Raw genomic sequence first — 18,494 nt, forward strand, 5'->3', positions numbered from 1 at the left:
CTTGGACCAGTCTGAGGAGCAGACTGAAAGTAAACAGACTGGGTTCATACTGGTCTTCAGACTGACTTTAAGACACTTTGGTTTGAATTTAAAAGATTTTTTTTTTTCCGAGTAATCTGGAGCTGCACCAGCCTAAAAACAAATTAAAAAGCTAACAGAGACAAATCCTCCACTGTGCATTTCCTCATCTACACCCACACAGAGACACTGAAGATGCTTCAGAAACATGTTCTCACTGAATATGAAGCCTGAACGGGACATAAAACAGAGAGCAGACACACCGAGTGGCAGTGAAACCAGCCCTTCATGGGGACGAGGAGACACACTGCAGAGTCTGAGCCACACCTTCAAGTCGCTGCAGGTGTGGTCGGCGAGATTCACCTGCACTCCAGGCTCGACAGGATGTCCTGTCGTCTGATCATTAGAGGATGGAGTGCCGCAGAGTCTCAGAGACAGGAAGTTACAGAGCTTTCTGGCCCGGCGCGATCATCGGGAAGCCTCCATGGAGGCGTGACGCCGCTGAGCGGAGGCAGGGAGGCAGGTTGTAACCTCCCAGGCAGCAGAGAGGAGAGGTGGTGGCCTCTTTCTGTATGCAGCAGGCAGCTTCTGCAGAGCAGGCCTCCACAACAAAAGCTCAGAGAGAGAGAGGGAGAGGGGGACTGGGAGTCACCTCCCTCTCCTCATCCCTCTCTCTTTCTTCCCTTTGCATCATCCCGGGAGCGTCGGAGCGCTCATTAAATCTGCATTCCAGGAAGGATTAAACACGTCCAAACACTTCCCCTCATTCACACGACCCAAACGCCGCTCGGCTGCAGCACCACCTACCACATCTCTGCTGCTGCTGCCGCTCGCTCCACGTCTCCCCCGTCTTCTCCTCCGTCTCCTGGCCCGGGAGGTGCAGGTAGCAGAGGAGGTGTCGGCGGCGTTGTTGTTCCGCTGCGGAGACACACAGAGGTGATGCTAGCAGGGACGAGCTAACGCTACACCAGCAGCTCGCCGTGGGACGGGCGGAGGGGAGGATGATGCTGATGATGATGCGGCACCTTTCAGAGTGGAAACAGAGCGAGAGAGAGAGAGCGAGTGAGAGAGAGAGAGAGAGAGAGAGAGAGAGAGGGGGGCGCCCTGTTGCCTTGGAAACTGAGATGATGTGATGGAGGAGGTGGAGCCGAGCTGCGATTGGCTGACAGGATGTGGTGCTCCCCGTCCTGAGAGGAGGAGGAGGAGGAGGAGGATGACAGAGCAAAGGAGCAGCTGCTGTCTCTTTTTCTGTGGCTGAAGAGGGAAAACCTGCACAGGGATGACATGGAGACGCCACCGCCCCCTAAAGGACACTGCTGGAACTGCACCAACAAACACTGGAAAGAGGAATATATGAAGTACACATGATTCTCATATTTTGCAGCAAGACTGTGAAGCATTCGTGTCAATTCTGTAATTTGAGGACCAATCAGAACTGCAGCTGCTTCCCTCACATCAAATTCAAGGTCACAAAAATCCCAAAACACGTTTGACCCAATAAGTGTCATTTTATTATTCAAATTGATTAAATCTTTTGGTTCTGTGGTATTTTCGCCTGGTCAAACCCCTTGTTTTAAAAAGTAAAAAAAGGCTTCTGCTCTTAAAGGGTCCATTTCAATACGTTTTAACTCTACAAACTTTTCACAATCCTTTTATTCCCAAGACCTTTTTAAGTCTCAAAAGTCAACAATGAAACCCACTATGTTGCTTATTTCTCTTAAAAAAAAAAAAAAAAAAAAAAACTTAAAGAGTAAAACTGAGATAAATTGCACATATTTTATAATTTTTAGCAATAATGGGACATTTACCTCTTTGGATGTCTATAAGAAAGCATAAATAGTGCCGATACATACTCTCTTCTATATTTTGATGTGTTATTAATTGTTAAAGTTAATAAACCAGCCTCTAGTCTGGTTTATCTATTGTCACTGATTATATTTGGGACCAGAAATGTTCAAATTTGTTTAATTTTTTTTTCAATCAAAGCATCAATTAGGTGACCTTTCAGACAAAATGAAAGGAGAAGCTGTGGCTGGGGGGAAAACCATCAACAGCATTAAATTGAAAGGAACCAGGCAGCTAAGATTGGTCTACTTTCTGTCAAAAAATAGTTCCCATATCTTTATTTAAACATTTTTTTCCCCTTGATAACAAGTACGAGCTCTACTGTCCAGCTGGCATTATCAACTCATTAGAGCATATAATTCATATTATCCTGGACTTAGAATGTATTTCATCTTGTAAATGTAAAGCGTCTTTGAGTGTCCTGAAAAGCGCTATATAAAACCAATGCATTATTATTATTATTATTATTATTATCTTTTTCAAGGAGGATCTCATTTAGCCAAACAGCGATATAACCAGAAATATTTCTAAAACTGCACTTGCCCATTTCTACCATATGGAGGCCATTGTTGCCCGGTCCAATATGGCAGACGTGTTGACGTATCAGGGTGAAGACATCAATAACACGATATTTCCATCAATATCTTTCTGACGATACAAATAATTCACACCAGCGAGTCATCTTAAGGTAGGTAAATGTGGAAAGAATGCTCACTAAGACATTTTCAGCCCATTTCTCAATTCTTTGAGTTATACAGTAATGAATTAACACACCCATTATTCCCCAGCTTCGTGAATGCGTCGTTATCAACCTGTTTGAAAAGTATTATATCTCCTATATCTACTATTACATCTCACAATAGCGTAACTGTAAAATTACAATTTCCTATTCCTACATACATATATACTTACTTTAAAGATCCCCATGGTGATTTCCATCACGTTGAACCGTCGATTTTTCCGTATTTTCCCCTGAGTGTAAAGTTTTAAGCATGTTTTCATTAGCTCCACTTGTGACGGCGAGGCGGAAGGATACACACACTGTTAGCGTCCGGGTACTTTTTCTTTGGAACTTTATTCACGCCGAGAATTTTAGATTTTTTTTAAATAATTTTTTATTTTTATTAAATCATATTAATGTTGTTAATGTTCTTATGAGGTGGTTTTCCAGTTAAAATTTTGATTTTTCTCCGAACTATTTAATCCCCGTCTTACGTTCACGTCGCCGCCATATTGAACCGGGCAAACGCGTGTTTCCCACCTGCTTGGGTTGTTTTTACTCACACAACTGCAGGAATTCAGTTTATAAACCACTTGTCCGAATCTCTAAATGGCATGCACACAGGTCGTGTATGTCTTTTTTTTTCCTTTTTGACATGTACAATCTGCAGTATATACTTTTAATATCCATTTAAATATTGTTCAACAAACCAACATCATTCCATTATTTACTTTAGCATGTGAACTGCATGTAATGATTCCAGTTATTTGTTTATGATTAGCAGATTCTTAAAATTATTTGCATATTGATAAATATGATATGAATGTAATTATATGTTGTAGTTTTATCAGTATTACTCTCAGATCATGACATTCCAATGGAAAATACAATGCTATCCATCCATATGTTACTGTTGGCTTTTTTCAGGTTTCATTTTGCAAGATCAATTAAATTCCTCTCAGGTTTTGTATTGGAAAATCCATCCATTTTCTTCCATCTGACCTTAAACATTCTCTGCATTTTCACTTCATTTCTGTTCCTGCATTAAAAAGTCAGTTAAAAGCAAACAGTCTGAGTTGAAACACAAAAGTGTAGAAATTTAAGTTTAAGGTAGAAATCTTCCTGTCAACAGTTCTAATAGAACTTTTGCTTTTTACAATTTCACATCACACAAAAAGAAATAATGTAACAAAATCAACCTTATCATTTATTATTCAGATTGATTTGAAAGTTAAGCTCATGATGAAAGATACATGTGTTATTAAAACATTGATTTATAGTGTATTTTTACCGATTTATGATTTTTTTTTTTTTACAAATTATGTAGAGTCCACTTTTGATACTTATTTAAATTTTTATAGAAAAGTAACAAAAATGTATTTCAGTCAAAATAGAAAAATGCAAGATAACAGCACCATTTTTAAAGAAGCAATAAAACTTTATAACATTTTCATTGTGCATGAGTAAGTCAGTTTCAGATGAATTAACTGACAAATAAATAAGAGGAACGAAACAGTGAAAGTGCGAAACAGAACATATTCAGTTTATTTACAACATAAGCAGTAGAGCGCCACCTGCTGGTAAACTGCAGAAACACCTCCGGATGAGAAGGAAAACACAACAGGAAAACACAACAGGAGAGTGTTTCAAAGCAAGAACATGAAACATCAGAACGAGAGGCTGTGAAAACTTTATAAATAAGGTTTGATTGCCGTTTCACGGTGATCAGAGCAACTTGGAGAAGTTTGGGTCAGTAGAGAGTCCAGCTGGTAAAGTGACAGCCGGTCACCTGAAAACCAGCACAAATAGGTATTAAAACACACATAAATGTGTCGAGAACAAGTCAGAAATTTCAAAATCAGTCCAAATTTGCCTTGACTCAGCTGAAATCTCAAAATAGTCCATAACTAGTCCATTGAGGTTTCAACTACAATTATTCTAAAAGCATCCCGATCGTCTCAAACAATCTAAACTAAAATAAATGAAATGAAATAAAAACAATTCAGAACTGCTTCACAGACGTCTTAAATCAACATAAAAGCACATTACAGTCAAACTGACAAAACCTGTCCAAAAGTATCACAGTCTCAAAAAAAGCAGTCGTTCCAGTCAAAACCAGTGTAAAACCTGTCTAAGCTAATTAACCCATCCAAACTAGTCTAATACACAACAAACAAGTGTGCAGCATCAAAATAAAATACATAAGTAAGAACTCCAAATCCTTTTCAGACCACGACAAAACTGCTCCATCAGTTTGAACTCAAACTGAGCCTGAAGCTGATAGAGTAGCACTGGTGGGTAACTATCAGGTAACTAGTAACTTTTCAATCACAGTAACTTCTTGAGCTCCACGTTTGATGTTGCTGCTCTTTTCCACCAGCAGAGGGAGCTGTTTACCTTCTGAACAGATGAAGGCCTCTGCTCCTCCCAGTCCTCCTGGTCACCTGGTTGGTATCTGCTTCATGAGTCACCTGGTCATTACTGCATTATTAAATGACTGTAGACTGTTAAATACTGGCGGGTTAACTTGATGACTAGCTGTTGACTGATTGGTTATGGTTTAAGTGGACCATGCCTGCCTCACTATCTATTTTAAATTTTACTTCAATTTCACCGTTTTGTTTTCTGACTGATGACTTGGCTTGTTGGTTAATCTAGTTGTAATCAGGTTACATGGTTGATAACTGGCTCACTGGTTGATTATCTGGTCATATAGTTGTTTATCCTGTTTACTGCTTGGTCGCCTGGGTGATTGGCTTGCTGCCAATCGGTCACCTGTTTGACTACCTGATGAATGACTGGTTGGTTACTGGGTTGAGGATTGGTTGATTACCTAATTGTTGACTCGTCGGCTACCTGTTGACTCACTGGTGACCTAGATAGCATGTCATCTGATTGACGGCTGACTGGTTACCTGGGTGACGATTTCTTACCTGATGAGTTGTTTAATGATGACTGGATAACTCATCGGCCATCTTGTTGACCTCCTGATGTCTGGTTGATTTGACACAGAGACCATTTTTAACCATTTCAAGTTGTTTTGATCAGGGATGTGTGTTTGTGAGTCACTCAAGAAATGTGTGAGTGTGTGTGTATTAATATTTCGAAGTGCGTTTGCACTGTGTAATCTGCGACGTGTCCGAGTCCACAAAGATCTGAAAATGTGTCGGTTTGTGAAGATACGAGGTTTGGATGGTGGGTTGTTCCTAGTTTCATTTACCCCAGTAACCAGCGTGGCCGAGTGCAGACGAGCCTGGCAGTCAGCGGAGAGGGCAAAATAACCCACTCTCTATGACTCCAGCTAAATCCAGGTGGAGAATTCCAGGTGGAGGGGAAGACACATTAAAGGTCCATGAGGATACACAGTCAGCACACACACACACACACTTATGCTGCTGTAACGGCTCCATAAAACACATCAGACACAGTCAAGGGTGAAATAAAAGGCGTCTAAAGACGGAGAACAGAGCCGTTTTGGAAAAAAGAAACTTTATTTGGAAACATTATGGAGAGAAAACAACCCAAAAAATGTTTTAGAATTCTTTTTTTCTTCTTCTTCTTCTTCTTCCATTTCTGAAAATCATGTTTATTTACTATAATACACAGCGGATGTTAAAAGTGGGCGTGGTTTGTACACCGGTGTGACAGGATGAGAGCAGATCCCAGTTCAAACAAACAAAAAAAATTATTAAAACAAACAACTGTTGACTGATGGAAAAACTACAGACGAACAGCTTCAATCTTTTATCATCTAGCAGCTGCTGAAGCCCCCCCCCCACCCCCCCACCCCGAGCCCAGAGGTTAAAAAAACGAGGAGAAGAAGAAGGAGGAGGACGAGGAGTCGGATCAGATCAGGATCGGGTCGGTTTCAGCAACTTGTCTCAGCTTTCATTCCAAACTCGCTTCTTTCAGGAATCAAAATAGAAAAAAATACGTTCAAAGCCAGTTTCAGAAAGGTCGTAGTATTCTATTAGCATGCGGCGCTAATGAATTATTATTCGCTCTGAATTTTAAAACAAGACGTTTCATGGTCATATCTCCACGGCTGAGAAATAAATGAATGTCTGTTCTGCCCCCTAGTGGCGAAACGTGATTCTTGTTCAGGAAATCGAAGAAATGTCAAACTGAAAACGTTGCGCCAACTTTTTGAGACTCGAGTCGGCTTCGCGAGGCGTTCAAAGTGTCGTAAAAAGCAGCTGCGGTGTGTTCGAGGCTCAAATCTTAAATGATCTTCTGAGAAGGTTTCACCTCTTTCATAGCTCATGAAGTTGTTTTTTTTTTGCATTCTTTTTTCTTTAAGTTTAATTTCACAGCTTCTAAAGAGATTCTCACTTTTCTTTTTAAAGAACAATTTGATGAAAAAAGCTGCTGCAGCTGCTCTAATATTTGAAATGATTTGGTTATTAATTGCACAAATGTCCCATTTGAGAGTTGCAAAGAGCAAATATTTGGCAATTTGGTGTAAATTTGATGTTTTTAACAACCAAAAACATCCCATTTCCTCAGATTGGTGCACTTGTGGGGAAAAAGACGTGGATTTAATTGAAGCGATGCAAGAATTCCTGCAAAAGTGAAGGGAGGGGATGAAATCTGAGCGGAGCTGCTCAGAAACGGAGCCTCGAGTCGTGGGAGACGCCGAACCCGAGCAGACTGTGTGTCAAGAAAAAGAGAAATATTCACATTATACCGCTGCTGGTTTTGCGTCACTTTGAAGCACCGGAGGCTGTAATTTGACACCTGCTTCAGTGGAACTGTTGCCACTTGTCCAGATGAGACGGTTTCCAATCATTCTTCCTCCTCGCTCCTCCTCCTCCTCTTCCTCGTCTCCACACACACTCGCTCATCCACTCGCCGTCAGGAAAAGCAGACGGCCTCACGTCGGCCATGAGCCACAGAGAAAGATGATTATATCTTCTGACAGGTTATAGTCCAGTACCCCGCGGTCGTTCACTACACCGCCATAAATTCATAGAGATTTATATGTATTTATACTTATATATACTTCTTTCCTCTATTTTTTTCTTTTTTAGGGAAAACTATTCGACGTGTAACCAAAAATATGATATTAAGAGTTGATTTCCTGCATGACAGTGAGAGGAAACGAGAGGAGGGGGAAACGTTTCCCCCCTTTTTCAATGAAATGAGGCGAAGCTCTTCCTCGCTTCCGCTTTTTAAGATTTTACGTTTAGAGAGAGAGAGAGAGAGAGAGAGAGACATGCGAAGGCTCCCAACGAAAAGTGGAAAACAAACAGAACAACCGGGAAAAACGAGGGGGAAGTAAACGCATCGCGACGTTAGTGGTTTCCTCACTCATGTGCCGTCAGTCGAGGGGGGGGGGGGGGGAGGGGGGTAATTAGGGGTGGTTGGGAGGGGTGTTGCATTCGGAGTTCAGTTCTCTCGCGCACAGAGAGTTGGTGGAGTTCGTTCCCTTCTGAGTGGCCTCTTCCAAAGTGGGTGTGTCCTCGTCAACAAACAAACAAACAAACAAACAAATGGAAAGAAATGAAATGAAATCGCTGCGTCGACCTTCGACATGAAGAAGCGTGCATGTGCTGTCAGTTCACAGGGGTCAGAGTTCACGGGTGGGAGGGAGAGGGGGAGGGGGGATGGGGGTTCAAGCTGGAGCTCCGCCTCCGTCGCCTGTATGAGGTCAAGAGGTCAAACCAACGAAGAAGAAGAAGAAACCCGCCGGAGGAAGACTCGCCATCAGTCGCTCGGAGAGGATTTCACTTCCCTTTTTTTAATAAGCTCTCCGAGTCAGAGGGGAGGGGCGGGGCTTATAGAAGGGGGCGGGGACTCAGGGACCGCCCACAGTGTGCTATTCCATCAGGGTAGAGGGAAAGGGGGGGAGGGGGGGCTGGATTCGGCCCCCGGATGTGCCAAAAACGGGGAAAAAACGCCGACGGCGTGCGGCCGTCACTCCTCAGACTCGCTGCACCCCCCCTCCCCTGCCGGCGTGGTTATATGAGGGGGTCGGGGGGCAGCGCGTGCTGGATCTGCTGCGGCTGCAGCGGCGGCGGCAGCTGCAGCGGCAGCAGCGCCTCCACCATGTTGTGGCAGTGCGGCGGCGGCGTGCCCTCGCTGCTGGAGCTCTCCGCCACCTCGCCGCCGTGGAAGAAGTAGTCGCTCTGCAGGATGAAGGACTCGATCACCGCCTGGTTCAGCTTGGTGGTGGACAGCGTGTCCTTGTTCTCGAAGTCCGGGCGCATCAGCGTGGGCCAGAAGCAGATGGAGAGGTTGTCGGCCGTCATCATGTTGGTCTTGATGTGCTGGCTCACCCTGGGGGGAGGGGGGAACAGCCGGGGGGAGGGGGGGTCAGAATAAAATGTCCACAGACCTTCAAACTGCCTCAACATTACTGATTACAAGGAGAAACACGCGACTGTGTGTGGAGCTGGCAGAGCAGGCCGGTGGCCACCAGAGGGCCCCCAAGAGCAGGGAAGTTACAGAAAAATTGAGTTTTACGTCATTAGTTAAGTATTTCATTTGTTGCTAAAAGACGATTAATTCCTTCACTTTGTTTAAACAAATCACAGTTTTGTGTCTCTGTGTTTCTACCCAGACAAAAATGCGTCAAGGTTTTCTGTATCTCAAATCCTTGATTTTATTTTGTGATTGACGTTTGCTCGATCGCACTTCTGCTTTGATTTTGCTGACTCGGAAAGCAAAAAGCCACGAAACGCGACTGCTGGTTTACAGAGAACCACGTCTGCTGCTGGACGGAGATTAACTGAAGAAACACGGTGGAAACAACACAACTCTGTGTGTGTGTGTGTGTGTGTGTGTGTGTGTGTGTGTGTGTGTGCGCGCACGCTACCTGTTCAGGTGAGTGATGATGTATTTGAAGACCTGGTAGTTGACCGGAGGAAACTTCTTCACGATTTCGCGAAGGACCTGCAGACGCTCGATGTAGTCCATGATTTCTGAGGCACACACACACACACACACACACACACACACACAAAGGAAAGATGACAGAAGGCGTTTTATATTTTATGCACATCACACTTGGATTGAACCATCCCACTGTAAGACAACCCAAAGAGTGAGTGTGTGAGTGTGTGTGTATGTGTGTGTGTGTGTGTGTGTGTGTGTGTGTGTGTGAGGACAGATAAGAAGTGGATTGTGAAGGAAGCACGACTGGACATTTGCATGAACGACTGATGAAAACAATTAAAGAACGATGGTCTGATGAGGTTTTTTTCCATCATTTTCGGGGCCGAGTGATGAATTCAGATCTTAATCTGATAATCTGATGGACTCTAATCTGATCTCTGAGCGTCTCCTGGTCGCTCTCCTGCCTGATGAAACATTTAAAGGAGCAGAAGTGAGAGCAGAGCTTCAACCTTCACACTGTCACAACTGAGCAGCTTCAACACGCCGCCGCTCCTTCCAGGATCCTCCGCACCTTCCAGGACCTGCGGGGGGCGTTTGATTTATTCACCCTGTCACCATCAATCATCTTAATGAGGAGCCTCGCACGACGCGATGGCCCGGGGAGGTCAGAGGCCTCCTCACAGTTTACCTTGGGACCGGCGCAACAATTCCACGCTCTGGTATCGAACACGGTCGATAAAAGAGAAGAACACGCCGATATGAAGCTTTAATGACCGCGGCGGCGAGGAGGGCGCTTTAAAGGAGTCGCTCATTTAAAGGAGTCGCCCATGAAACCTCAACATCCATCAGAGGAATGAATAAAACGCCTTTCAAAACCTCCTGAGAGTCAGTTTAGACCCTTAAATATCCTGATCTTATGACTATAATCACTAAGCAACAATGAAAAATGCCCTGAAAATTTATTTACAACATCCAGATTATAGAGCATCTTCCTCCCTCTAATGCCACAGCATTACGACACAGATCATAACAAGGAATCTAATCAGGAAATAGTTACTCTTGAGTAACTGACAAACTGCTGAGTCTGTGTTTTTGTTATTTAAAAAAAAAAAGTGTTTCGTTCCAGAATTGCTGACATCTGGAATAAATCTGCTAATGCTGCTCGCAGTGGGAAATCCTTCATGTTGCTGCGAGGAGGACTGAGTTAGTAGAGGATTACTAACACACAGGTCCTGCCTCCATTCTTCCTCTTCTGCTACTGTCACTCTGTCACGTCGCTACATGAGTTGGAGGGTATCAAGTCTTTACAGTTCTCCTGGTGTGTATTTTTGGCTCATTAATCTGCTGCCGTCAGCTTGGTTTCACACACACACACACACACACACACACACACACACACACACACACACTGGTGACAGCCTCCTGCAGCTGTAAAAAGCCTCTTCTGAGTGTAAAGTGAAGACAGCAGCTTCATTTTCCGTGTTTGTGACGTTCTAGTGGGACCATCAGGATCTAATCTGTGTCTGGGTATCAGGTTCCAGTCACACACTGACGGTGTTTTTAACGGGAAACATTATGCAGCGAAGCAGCTGATGACTTTTAAATAAACTCATCAAAAAGGAGGACGAGGAGGAGGAGCCTCAATTTCACATCAGCCCTTCCAGCTTCAGATCCAAACTGGTGTTAAAATTCACCTAAACTCCAGCAAAACTGCTTTGAGTTCTATTTAATACAAACGTGATGATAGAAGTAAAATAAATGCATCACTATGATGGAAGGAAAAACGGGTGGTGGAACACAAGTTTGAAATAATCAGCATGAGATTTAAACCAGATTGGGAATAATTACAGCCTACATTGAAAGTCGTCTGGAATCTGTTACCAACCAACCTAGAACTAGTCAAACATTCTATGCACACCAGCTGAATACTCGTCCAACATTTGATACAAACAGCCTAAAAGTAGGAACAAACTAGTCAAAATCAGCCTGACATTAAAGGTGCATTAAGGAGTTTGCACGTTGCATGTGAAACAACGGCCCCTTGAGGCCTTGCGCGTAACTGCAGCTTAGTGAAGCGCTCATGTCTGTGGCTTGTGTCCATGTACGTGCACGGAAGAGGGGAACTCCTTCTTAGGGCTGGGCGATATGGCAAAAAAAATGATCACGATTTTTTTTTCCATATCATTCAATCTTTATTATAATCATGATATGTTAAGTATTATGTCTAAGCATCTGCACTGAAAACTAGAAATATAGAATAGTTTAACATTTTGTTAACAAACCAAGCAAATAGCAATGCAAATTAAATGATATAAACAGAAAAATATAAGAACGATTTCACTTAACAGTGCAGTAAATGGAAAAAAAAAAAATCTAGCACCAAGATAATAAAATCTTGCGATGCACCGTTTTTTTCATTAAAAGAGAAGAACTGAACGATCATTACTTGAAGTGTGACGGTTTACAGCCCTGAGGATTTTTGTTGCTATAAAAGATTAAAAAACTAAATAAACCACCTGGCGATGATGAAGGTGCTTGAGAATGTAAACATTATTTTCAAGTTATGATGCTAAATATGCTGTTGCCATCATTAATGCTTGCATCAAATGTACAAAATTTAAATGATCTAGATTGGACGGATTAGACTTAAAATGTAACAGTACAAAACTACAATAATACAAAAAAAATAGACAAAAGTAATTGTGTTAGCAGCAAGACGTGGTGATATGTTCAATGATGCGATGCACCGTTTTTTCAGTAAAAGAGAAGAACTTATATCATCAATGCAGTTATTGAACCTTTGAGGGTACTTAACTGTTGCTTATTGTTGCTTGTTTTGAGAAAGAGAATATATTTTTTATTTAATACTGCAGTAATTTTTTAATCTTAAATCACGTGAAATGTTATCTCTGTTGTGAGTTTTTCGGTTTAGAATAATTATACAATAAAAACTTCTCTTATGATTAACCTTATTGTCTTCAACATATTTTTATTTTCACAATGATATTTGAAAAATAGGGGGTCGTCTTATAATCAGAGTCGTCTGATATTCGGGCCAATATGGTAGTTTCAAAACAGTAGAAAAAAAAAATGTAATTAAACCAGATCCTAAACTCGCCCAGAGGAGCGGTTCTGAGCCGATGTCTACTTCCTCATGACGGATTCTTACTTGCGGCCTCCACCAGCTCCGGGTGTAGGCTGTAGGGGATCAGCGGCTCGGGCAGGTCGGCGAAGAAAGCCTTCAGCGCGCCGGCGGCGGCGTGCACCGCCACGTCCATCGCCACGAAGTCGATGTTGTGATCTACGGGCAAACAGATCGACAAGGTCAGCCTGAAGGTCGGAGGCGCTTCGATCCTCCAAGAGGATGGATGCTCCACCCGGCAGCTGCTGGATGAGCTGATCAAACTGCAGCAGCCGCTCCACCACCAGGACAAAAGAAACTCCAATAAACTAACCAGTGCCTGTTTCAGTCAGTCTGCTGTTCTGTGTCATGATAAAGACGATGATGGGAATATAGACATTTCTCTCATGTTCACTATAAACTATAAAGACACAAGAATTCTATATGATGATGATAAAATACCAAAAGACTAAAGATTATTTACAATGATAAAAACTACAATATGATGATAAAAATGCAATATCATGACTGAAAAACCTTTTTAAAACAATTAGAAATTTGATTATAAAACAAGTAAATTATATATCACGAATAAAATATGTAAAATGAACATAAATGCCAAACATTCTGCTTAATGATAAAAGAAGGATTTAAAAAAAAATTCTGTCCTAACTCGTGCGACACAAATCTGTTTTTTTTTTTTTGGTTTTTTTTCCCTACATTTTTTTGTTTTTTTTTCTCTTTAGTTTAGTTTTTTTTTATTATTATTATTACTTGTTTTATTTTTATTATTTTGCCATCATTTACAGTCTTCTAATGTCCCATGGGGTGGGTGTGAGGGTGTCTGGTTGGGAAAAGGGGAGGAGGGAGGGGGGGGACGGGGATAAAAACACAAGCAATGTAAATCAATGTATCATTGTAAAAATATGCAAAAATGAATAAAAAATTGATCACACAAATCTGTTTTAAAGTGAAAGTGTGTCATCACTGCCCCCGGTGCCCAGAAGTGGTACTGCAGCTTCCAACAGGCTGCGGCTTTAAGACGAGACGTGTGTGAATATTTCTGCTTCTATCAGCAGGGAATTTTTAATAACCGATGAACTGCAGAAGAAGAAGGGGGAATAACGGGATCAATCCAGCTCGTATTTCAGGGCCCGGTGCTGCAGCCCATGTGTTTCTCCTTAAACAGCTTCTGCTGTGTGGCCGCATTTCAAATCAATCCGCCGCTCGGCGGGCCGAGCGAGAGGAGCGAGGAGCGGCGGCCGGTGGGTTTCCAGATCCCGTCCTTACCTTGGTCAAACAGTTTCTGGATGTTGTCCTGGTCCGTCTTGTTCCCGCTGACGCGATACAGGCCCTCCGTCGTCAAACCTGCAAACACACACACACACACAACAGGTACAGTCACTAACGGCTCGTGTGCAGGGAAAAAAAAAAGTGTTGGAGCTGAACTGAACCAGATGGGCCAACGGGAGCAGGGTAATTCATCGAACGCGGTTTCCTGTAACCACATACCAGAAGTATGTGGGATCCGGGCCCAGAGAGGCACAGCTCTGCTCAGCTCTGCTGCGTGTTTATCCAAGAAATTTCTCTTTCGAGGATTTACAAGCCTGCGGAACAGCGTGTGCCCATCAGCAGGGCCAGCGGGGGCCTTTTCTCATCACCGCAGATCAGAGGTCTTCAAAGGAAACGTCCACAGCTGAGAGCTCCTCATGCAAAGTGTGGAACCGTCACAAATCTTAGATTTTTTAAAAATACTTGTTGTCAAAACAATACTTTAAAATGGAATTTAATATTTGAACTAAAATAGTTTAATCACCAGGATTTCTGTTTTTTATGTTTTAATGCTGCGCTTCCTGCCGAAGCTCTCCGAAGTGACACACCACACATCTATTAGCCCAGGAAATTAAAACGAAGTTTGGGCTTTCATCAACTGTACAGGTTTAAAAAAAATCCATCAATAAATAAATAAATAAAAGTGATCAACCAATATCTTAAAAATTACCATATGCATATAATCAGCCAAAAAAAAAAAAAAACCACACACACAATCCAGTATCCAAAATCCCGTTTTGATGCTGTTTCTAATGGCAATGCCAAAATTGATGACAGAGAAGTTAAGGTAGAAAGCCATAACACAAGTCAATAAGAAGAAAACAATGAAAATGTAAATTGAAGTCAATTTAGTCAAAAACAATTTGCTAAAGGGTCCCAGGATGGATCCCTGTGCAACACCCACAGACTAAATCAGCTTTATTTTCAACATCTGCTCCATATTTTCGCTTTTTTACATTTCTTTCTGTTTTGCAGATGTTTCTTTGTTGTTCTGTTATTGTAATACAGTTGAGGATTTTCTGAGGTACTTCGGCAGCATTTGGCCGTCGTGTGGAGATCACAGAGGGACTGTATCGCTTCTCTCTATCAGAGTAGCTAAACAAGTAAATAAAGTGACACTTGTTCAGAAAATATAGTCCTCAAAACTATCTCATGTGTGATCTGCTGGAGGCATCATCACACACACAATCTCTCTCTCTCACTCACACACACACACACACACACACACACACACACACTGAGTGGATGAAACCTGTGTCCATAGGGAGTCTATGAAACTCAAATCAGCCACAAGTGAGACGTGAGAGAACTGTGAGAGATTAAAGCTGTCTGAGAACAACGACAGGTGTGTGTGTGTGTGTGTGTGTGTGTGTGTGTGTGTGTGTGCGTGTGTGGCAGCTACAGTCAAATGAAGGAGTGTTTTCAGGCTTCAGCAGGTCTGCAGGCGACTTTTCTTTAAGCCTCCAAACACAAACATTCAAAACCAGCTGAGAGCAGCACAGAGATTCATCTCACACACACACACACACACCCTCACACACACACACACACACACACACACACACAATCTCTGTGGCTGCTGCAAGGTCATCCACTCCGCAGTAGGCATGCTGCCGTGTGTGTGTGTGTGTGTGTGTGTGTGTGTGTGTGTCCCTGCAGAGGCATTTAAGCCGAGACAGTATTATGTAAATTCAGCTTTAATGGATTCAAGTAAATTGTGTCAATTGTGAGCAGTGTGTGTGTGTGTGTGTGTGTGTGTGTGCGTGTGTGTGTGTGTGTGTAGACTCTGCTTTAAGTGTTGCATTTTTTTTAAAACATGAAATCTGAGGAAAGCAGCAATTTTCTGTTACATGACCTCCGACTAATCAGCAGCCTACTTGACCGAGTTTGCGTGTTCAAGGTGTGTGTGTGTGTGTGTGTGTGTGTGTGTGTGTGTGTGTGTGCTGCGTGCGTGCGTGTTGTGTGTGTGTTCACACTCAGTAAACAGAGTGGGTGGAAGCCTTCAGATGAGCTCTGCTGCACATCCCTTGTTTGATTTGCTGCCTGTGTGAGGACTCCGGCGCTCCGGCCCGCCGGCCCGCCGCCAGCGCAGAAATCACACGCAGGAGCGACGCCTCGGCGCGCCGGGTCACAAGTCGTGCGACGCCTGCTCTGTCACGTCGGATGCACTTCAACTTGGCGTCGATACAGCCAAGTTTCACATCTCACAGTCAGATGAACATCGAGACGTCGACGACGGAGCGCAGGATGAGGAGGATTTCTATCCGCCAGCTTCCTCTAACGCGATCAACCTACTGCAGCTTCACACACATTTCATCCTCCGCTCAACTGACGAACCATTTATACAACAATACGCCACTGCAAACATAAAAAAAAAAGAAAAATCTAGATGTTACAGACTAATCCACAAGAGCTAACAAGTTAACGATCCGTAGCTCAGTCAATTTTGTCGAGATTAGTTGATAATCCTGATATCAAGATTCCTATTTTCCCACGTGCCCTGAACACACCGTTCCCCTCATTACTCCTGTGACCTTAATATGACCTCTCCGACACCCTGAGACCAGAGATCTCCACCTCCAACGTTTCTGTGTCCTCATGAGGACATCTGATTCACAGAAGGAAGTTACACTGTATACACACACACACACACACACACACACACACACACACACACACACACAGCAGGGCGAGGGGAAGGAAGTGAGCAGCAGAGCTCATGTTTGCATGTTGGGATCTGATAGGACTTGTCCTGCTGTGGTGTGATTTAATATCCACACACACACACACACACACACACACACACACACACACACACACACACACACATCGTTCCATCTCCTCCTTATCTTCCTGCACCTCTGTCTCTCTCGCTCCTCATTGGCCAGTTGCCATCGTTATTTCATCGCCACGACAACCATCTGCTGTGGGCGGAGACAGGAAGCTGGTTCAATAAGTGAAAGTCAATCACTGGCTATTTTTAACTGGCATTTCACACACACACACACACACACAAACAATCCTTTATTGCCTGCTTGGTGGTATACAATCGTTCTACAGTAAAAGTTCTCATTCTTCACTTCTCATTTGAGTGAAATCAAATCTAATGAAAACAGAAATATCAAAGTCCACATGGACAAGATCAGACAGAAACGCGCTCACGAAACACAATCATTACCGTGAAACAATGCTAACTCTCTAGAATTCATAAACTAAGAGCAAAACGGTCCCACAGCACTTTGACATCAGTTCAAAAGCCATTCTAAAAACACCTTGAAGACTTCCCATAATATAAAACCAATGTGGAATATAGTTCAAAGCCAAACTGATTCAGTTAGAAAACAGAGTAAGAAGGAGAATCTGAATGAATCCTGGAGCGCAGACCCTGGGATGGATGCGAACGTGCCTCCTCCTTTCAAGTCTCTCTGAGTGAAAACTGGATCAGATATTGCAGCAGAGTTTTTTTGTTCTATAATGGAACAAAGTGCAGAGCAAACATGTGAACGAGCGCGACGCGGCGAAGCAGCCAAAAATAAAGCAGGACGGAGCGAGATGAAGTTGCGGTTGTTTCACGTCTCTGACCTGAGCAGGTTTCCAACGAGGCGGCCGGGCCCGAGCGCTCACAGGGCAGCGCGCCGCTCTCATTACGCTAATGACTGCTGTTGATAGAACGGGATGGACAGGTAATCAGATTACAGGCGAACGAGCTGACGTGTTTACGCCAGCGCGCTCGGGTAATTTCCTCGGGTGAAAAGATTAAAAAAAAAGAAAGAAAGAGAGAGAGCGGAGCTGTGAGGATTGTGATTTATGTTTTATTCAGCAGATAGCAGCCTCCAGATCAGGACCCCCCGAGGTGGATATGAGGGGTCTCCACAAGATTAATGGGACAGAGAGGAGAGGAGAGGGAAAATCATCTTCTGCCACTTAAATCCAAACATTCTGGCTTCACATTTCTGGAAAATTTGACTTTCTCTGATTAGAACAGCTCAGAAAACAAATAATCAACTGACTCAGCAATCTCAGTCTTTCCATTTTTTTCCTGGAATACTCAGTTAAATTTTTTGGTTTAATGTATACTGTACTATACCACTCTAACTTGTATTAATAATAAAAATTTCCATCATTAAGCATCAAAACGCTGACGTACCATGTGATATACTTGCATATGGACAATGAATTCTATTATTTTGTGTTCAGATTTCTATGATAAAGCCATGAATCAAGTATCATAAATCCTGTTTGTCCCGTTTTCTTACTCTAACACTAATGCCATGGTTTATAGTGAAAATGTTTAAAGTGATGTACAAAATATAATTCAATGAAAAGAAAAACAATGAAAATGGAAACTGAAGCATAATGTTAAAAGAGTCCCACTACGGATCCCCGGGGAACACCAGAATGTAAATGTATAGTTTTTGCAGCATGAAGACGAGTCGTGACAGCATAGTTTGCATAATTTCCCATTTATTTAACATTATTTCACCATTTAAACTTATAAACCACAACAACAACAAAAAAAAAACATCAACCAAAGATGAAAATTCCTTTTAATGCCGTTTTTCCACATTGATCAAGAACAACGCAATAGTTTATGGAAAAAGATGTTCATGCTGGGGGGCA

At 42.7% G+C, this 18,494-nt stretch overlaps 1 protein-coding gene across 2 annotated transcripts in view; it reads right to left on the reverse strand.

Annotated features, from left to right (window-relative positions):
* Positions 1-6,149: 6,149 nt before the first annotated feature.
* arhgap5 (Rho GTPase activating protein 5) overlaps positions 6,150-18,494 on the reverse strand; it is a 58,669-nt gene continuing 46,324 nt past the window's right edge. For both annotated transcript variants that reach the window (XM_030116485.1, XM_030116484.1), the window contains exons 4-7: positions 13,833-13,910; positions 12,591-12,722; positions 9,402-9,507; positions 6,150-8,863 (exon numbers count right to left, since the gene is read on the reverse strand). In XM_030116485.1, the coding sequence (XP_029972345.1) occupies positions 8,545-8,863; positions 9,402-9,507; positions 12,591-12,722; positions 13,833-13,910 (635 nt within the window). In that variant the 3' untranslated portion in view covers positions 6,150-8,544. The remainder of the gene's footprint in view (positions 8,864-9,401; positions 9,508-12,590; positions 12,723-13,832; positions 13,911-18,494) is intronic.

The sequence above is a fragment of the Salarias fasciatus genome, chromosome 19 (assembly GCF_902148845.1).
Source record: "Salarias fasciatus chromosome 19, fSalaFa1.1, whole genome shotgun sequence".
Taxonomy (NCBI): domain Eukaryota; kingdom Metazoa; phylum Chordata; class Actinopteri; order Blenniiformes; family Blenniidae; genus Salarias; species Salarias fasciatus.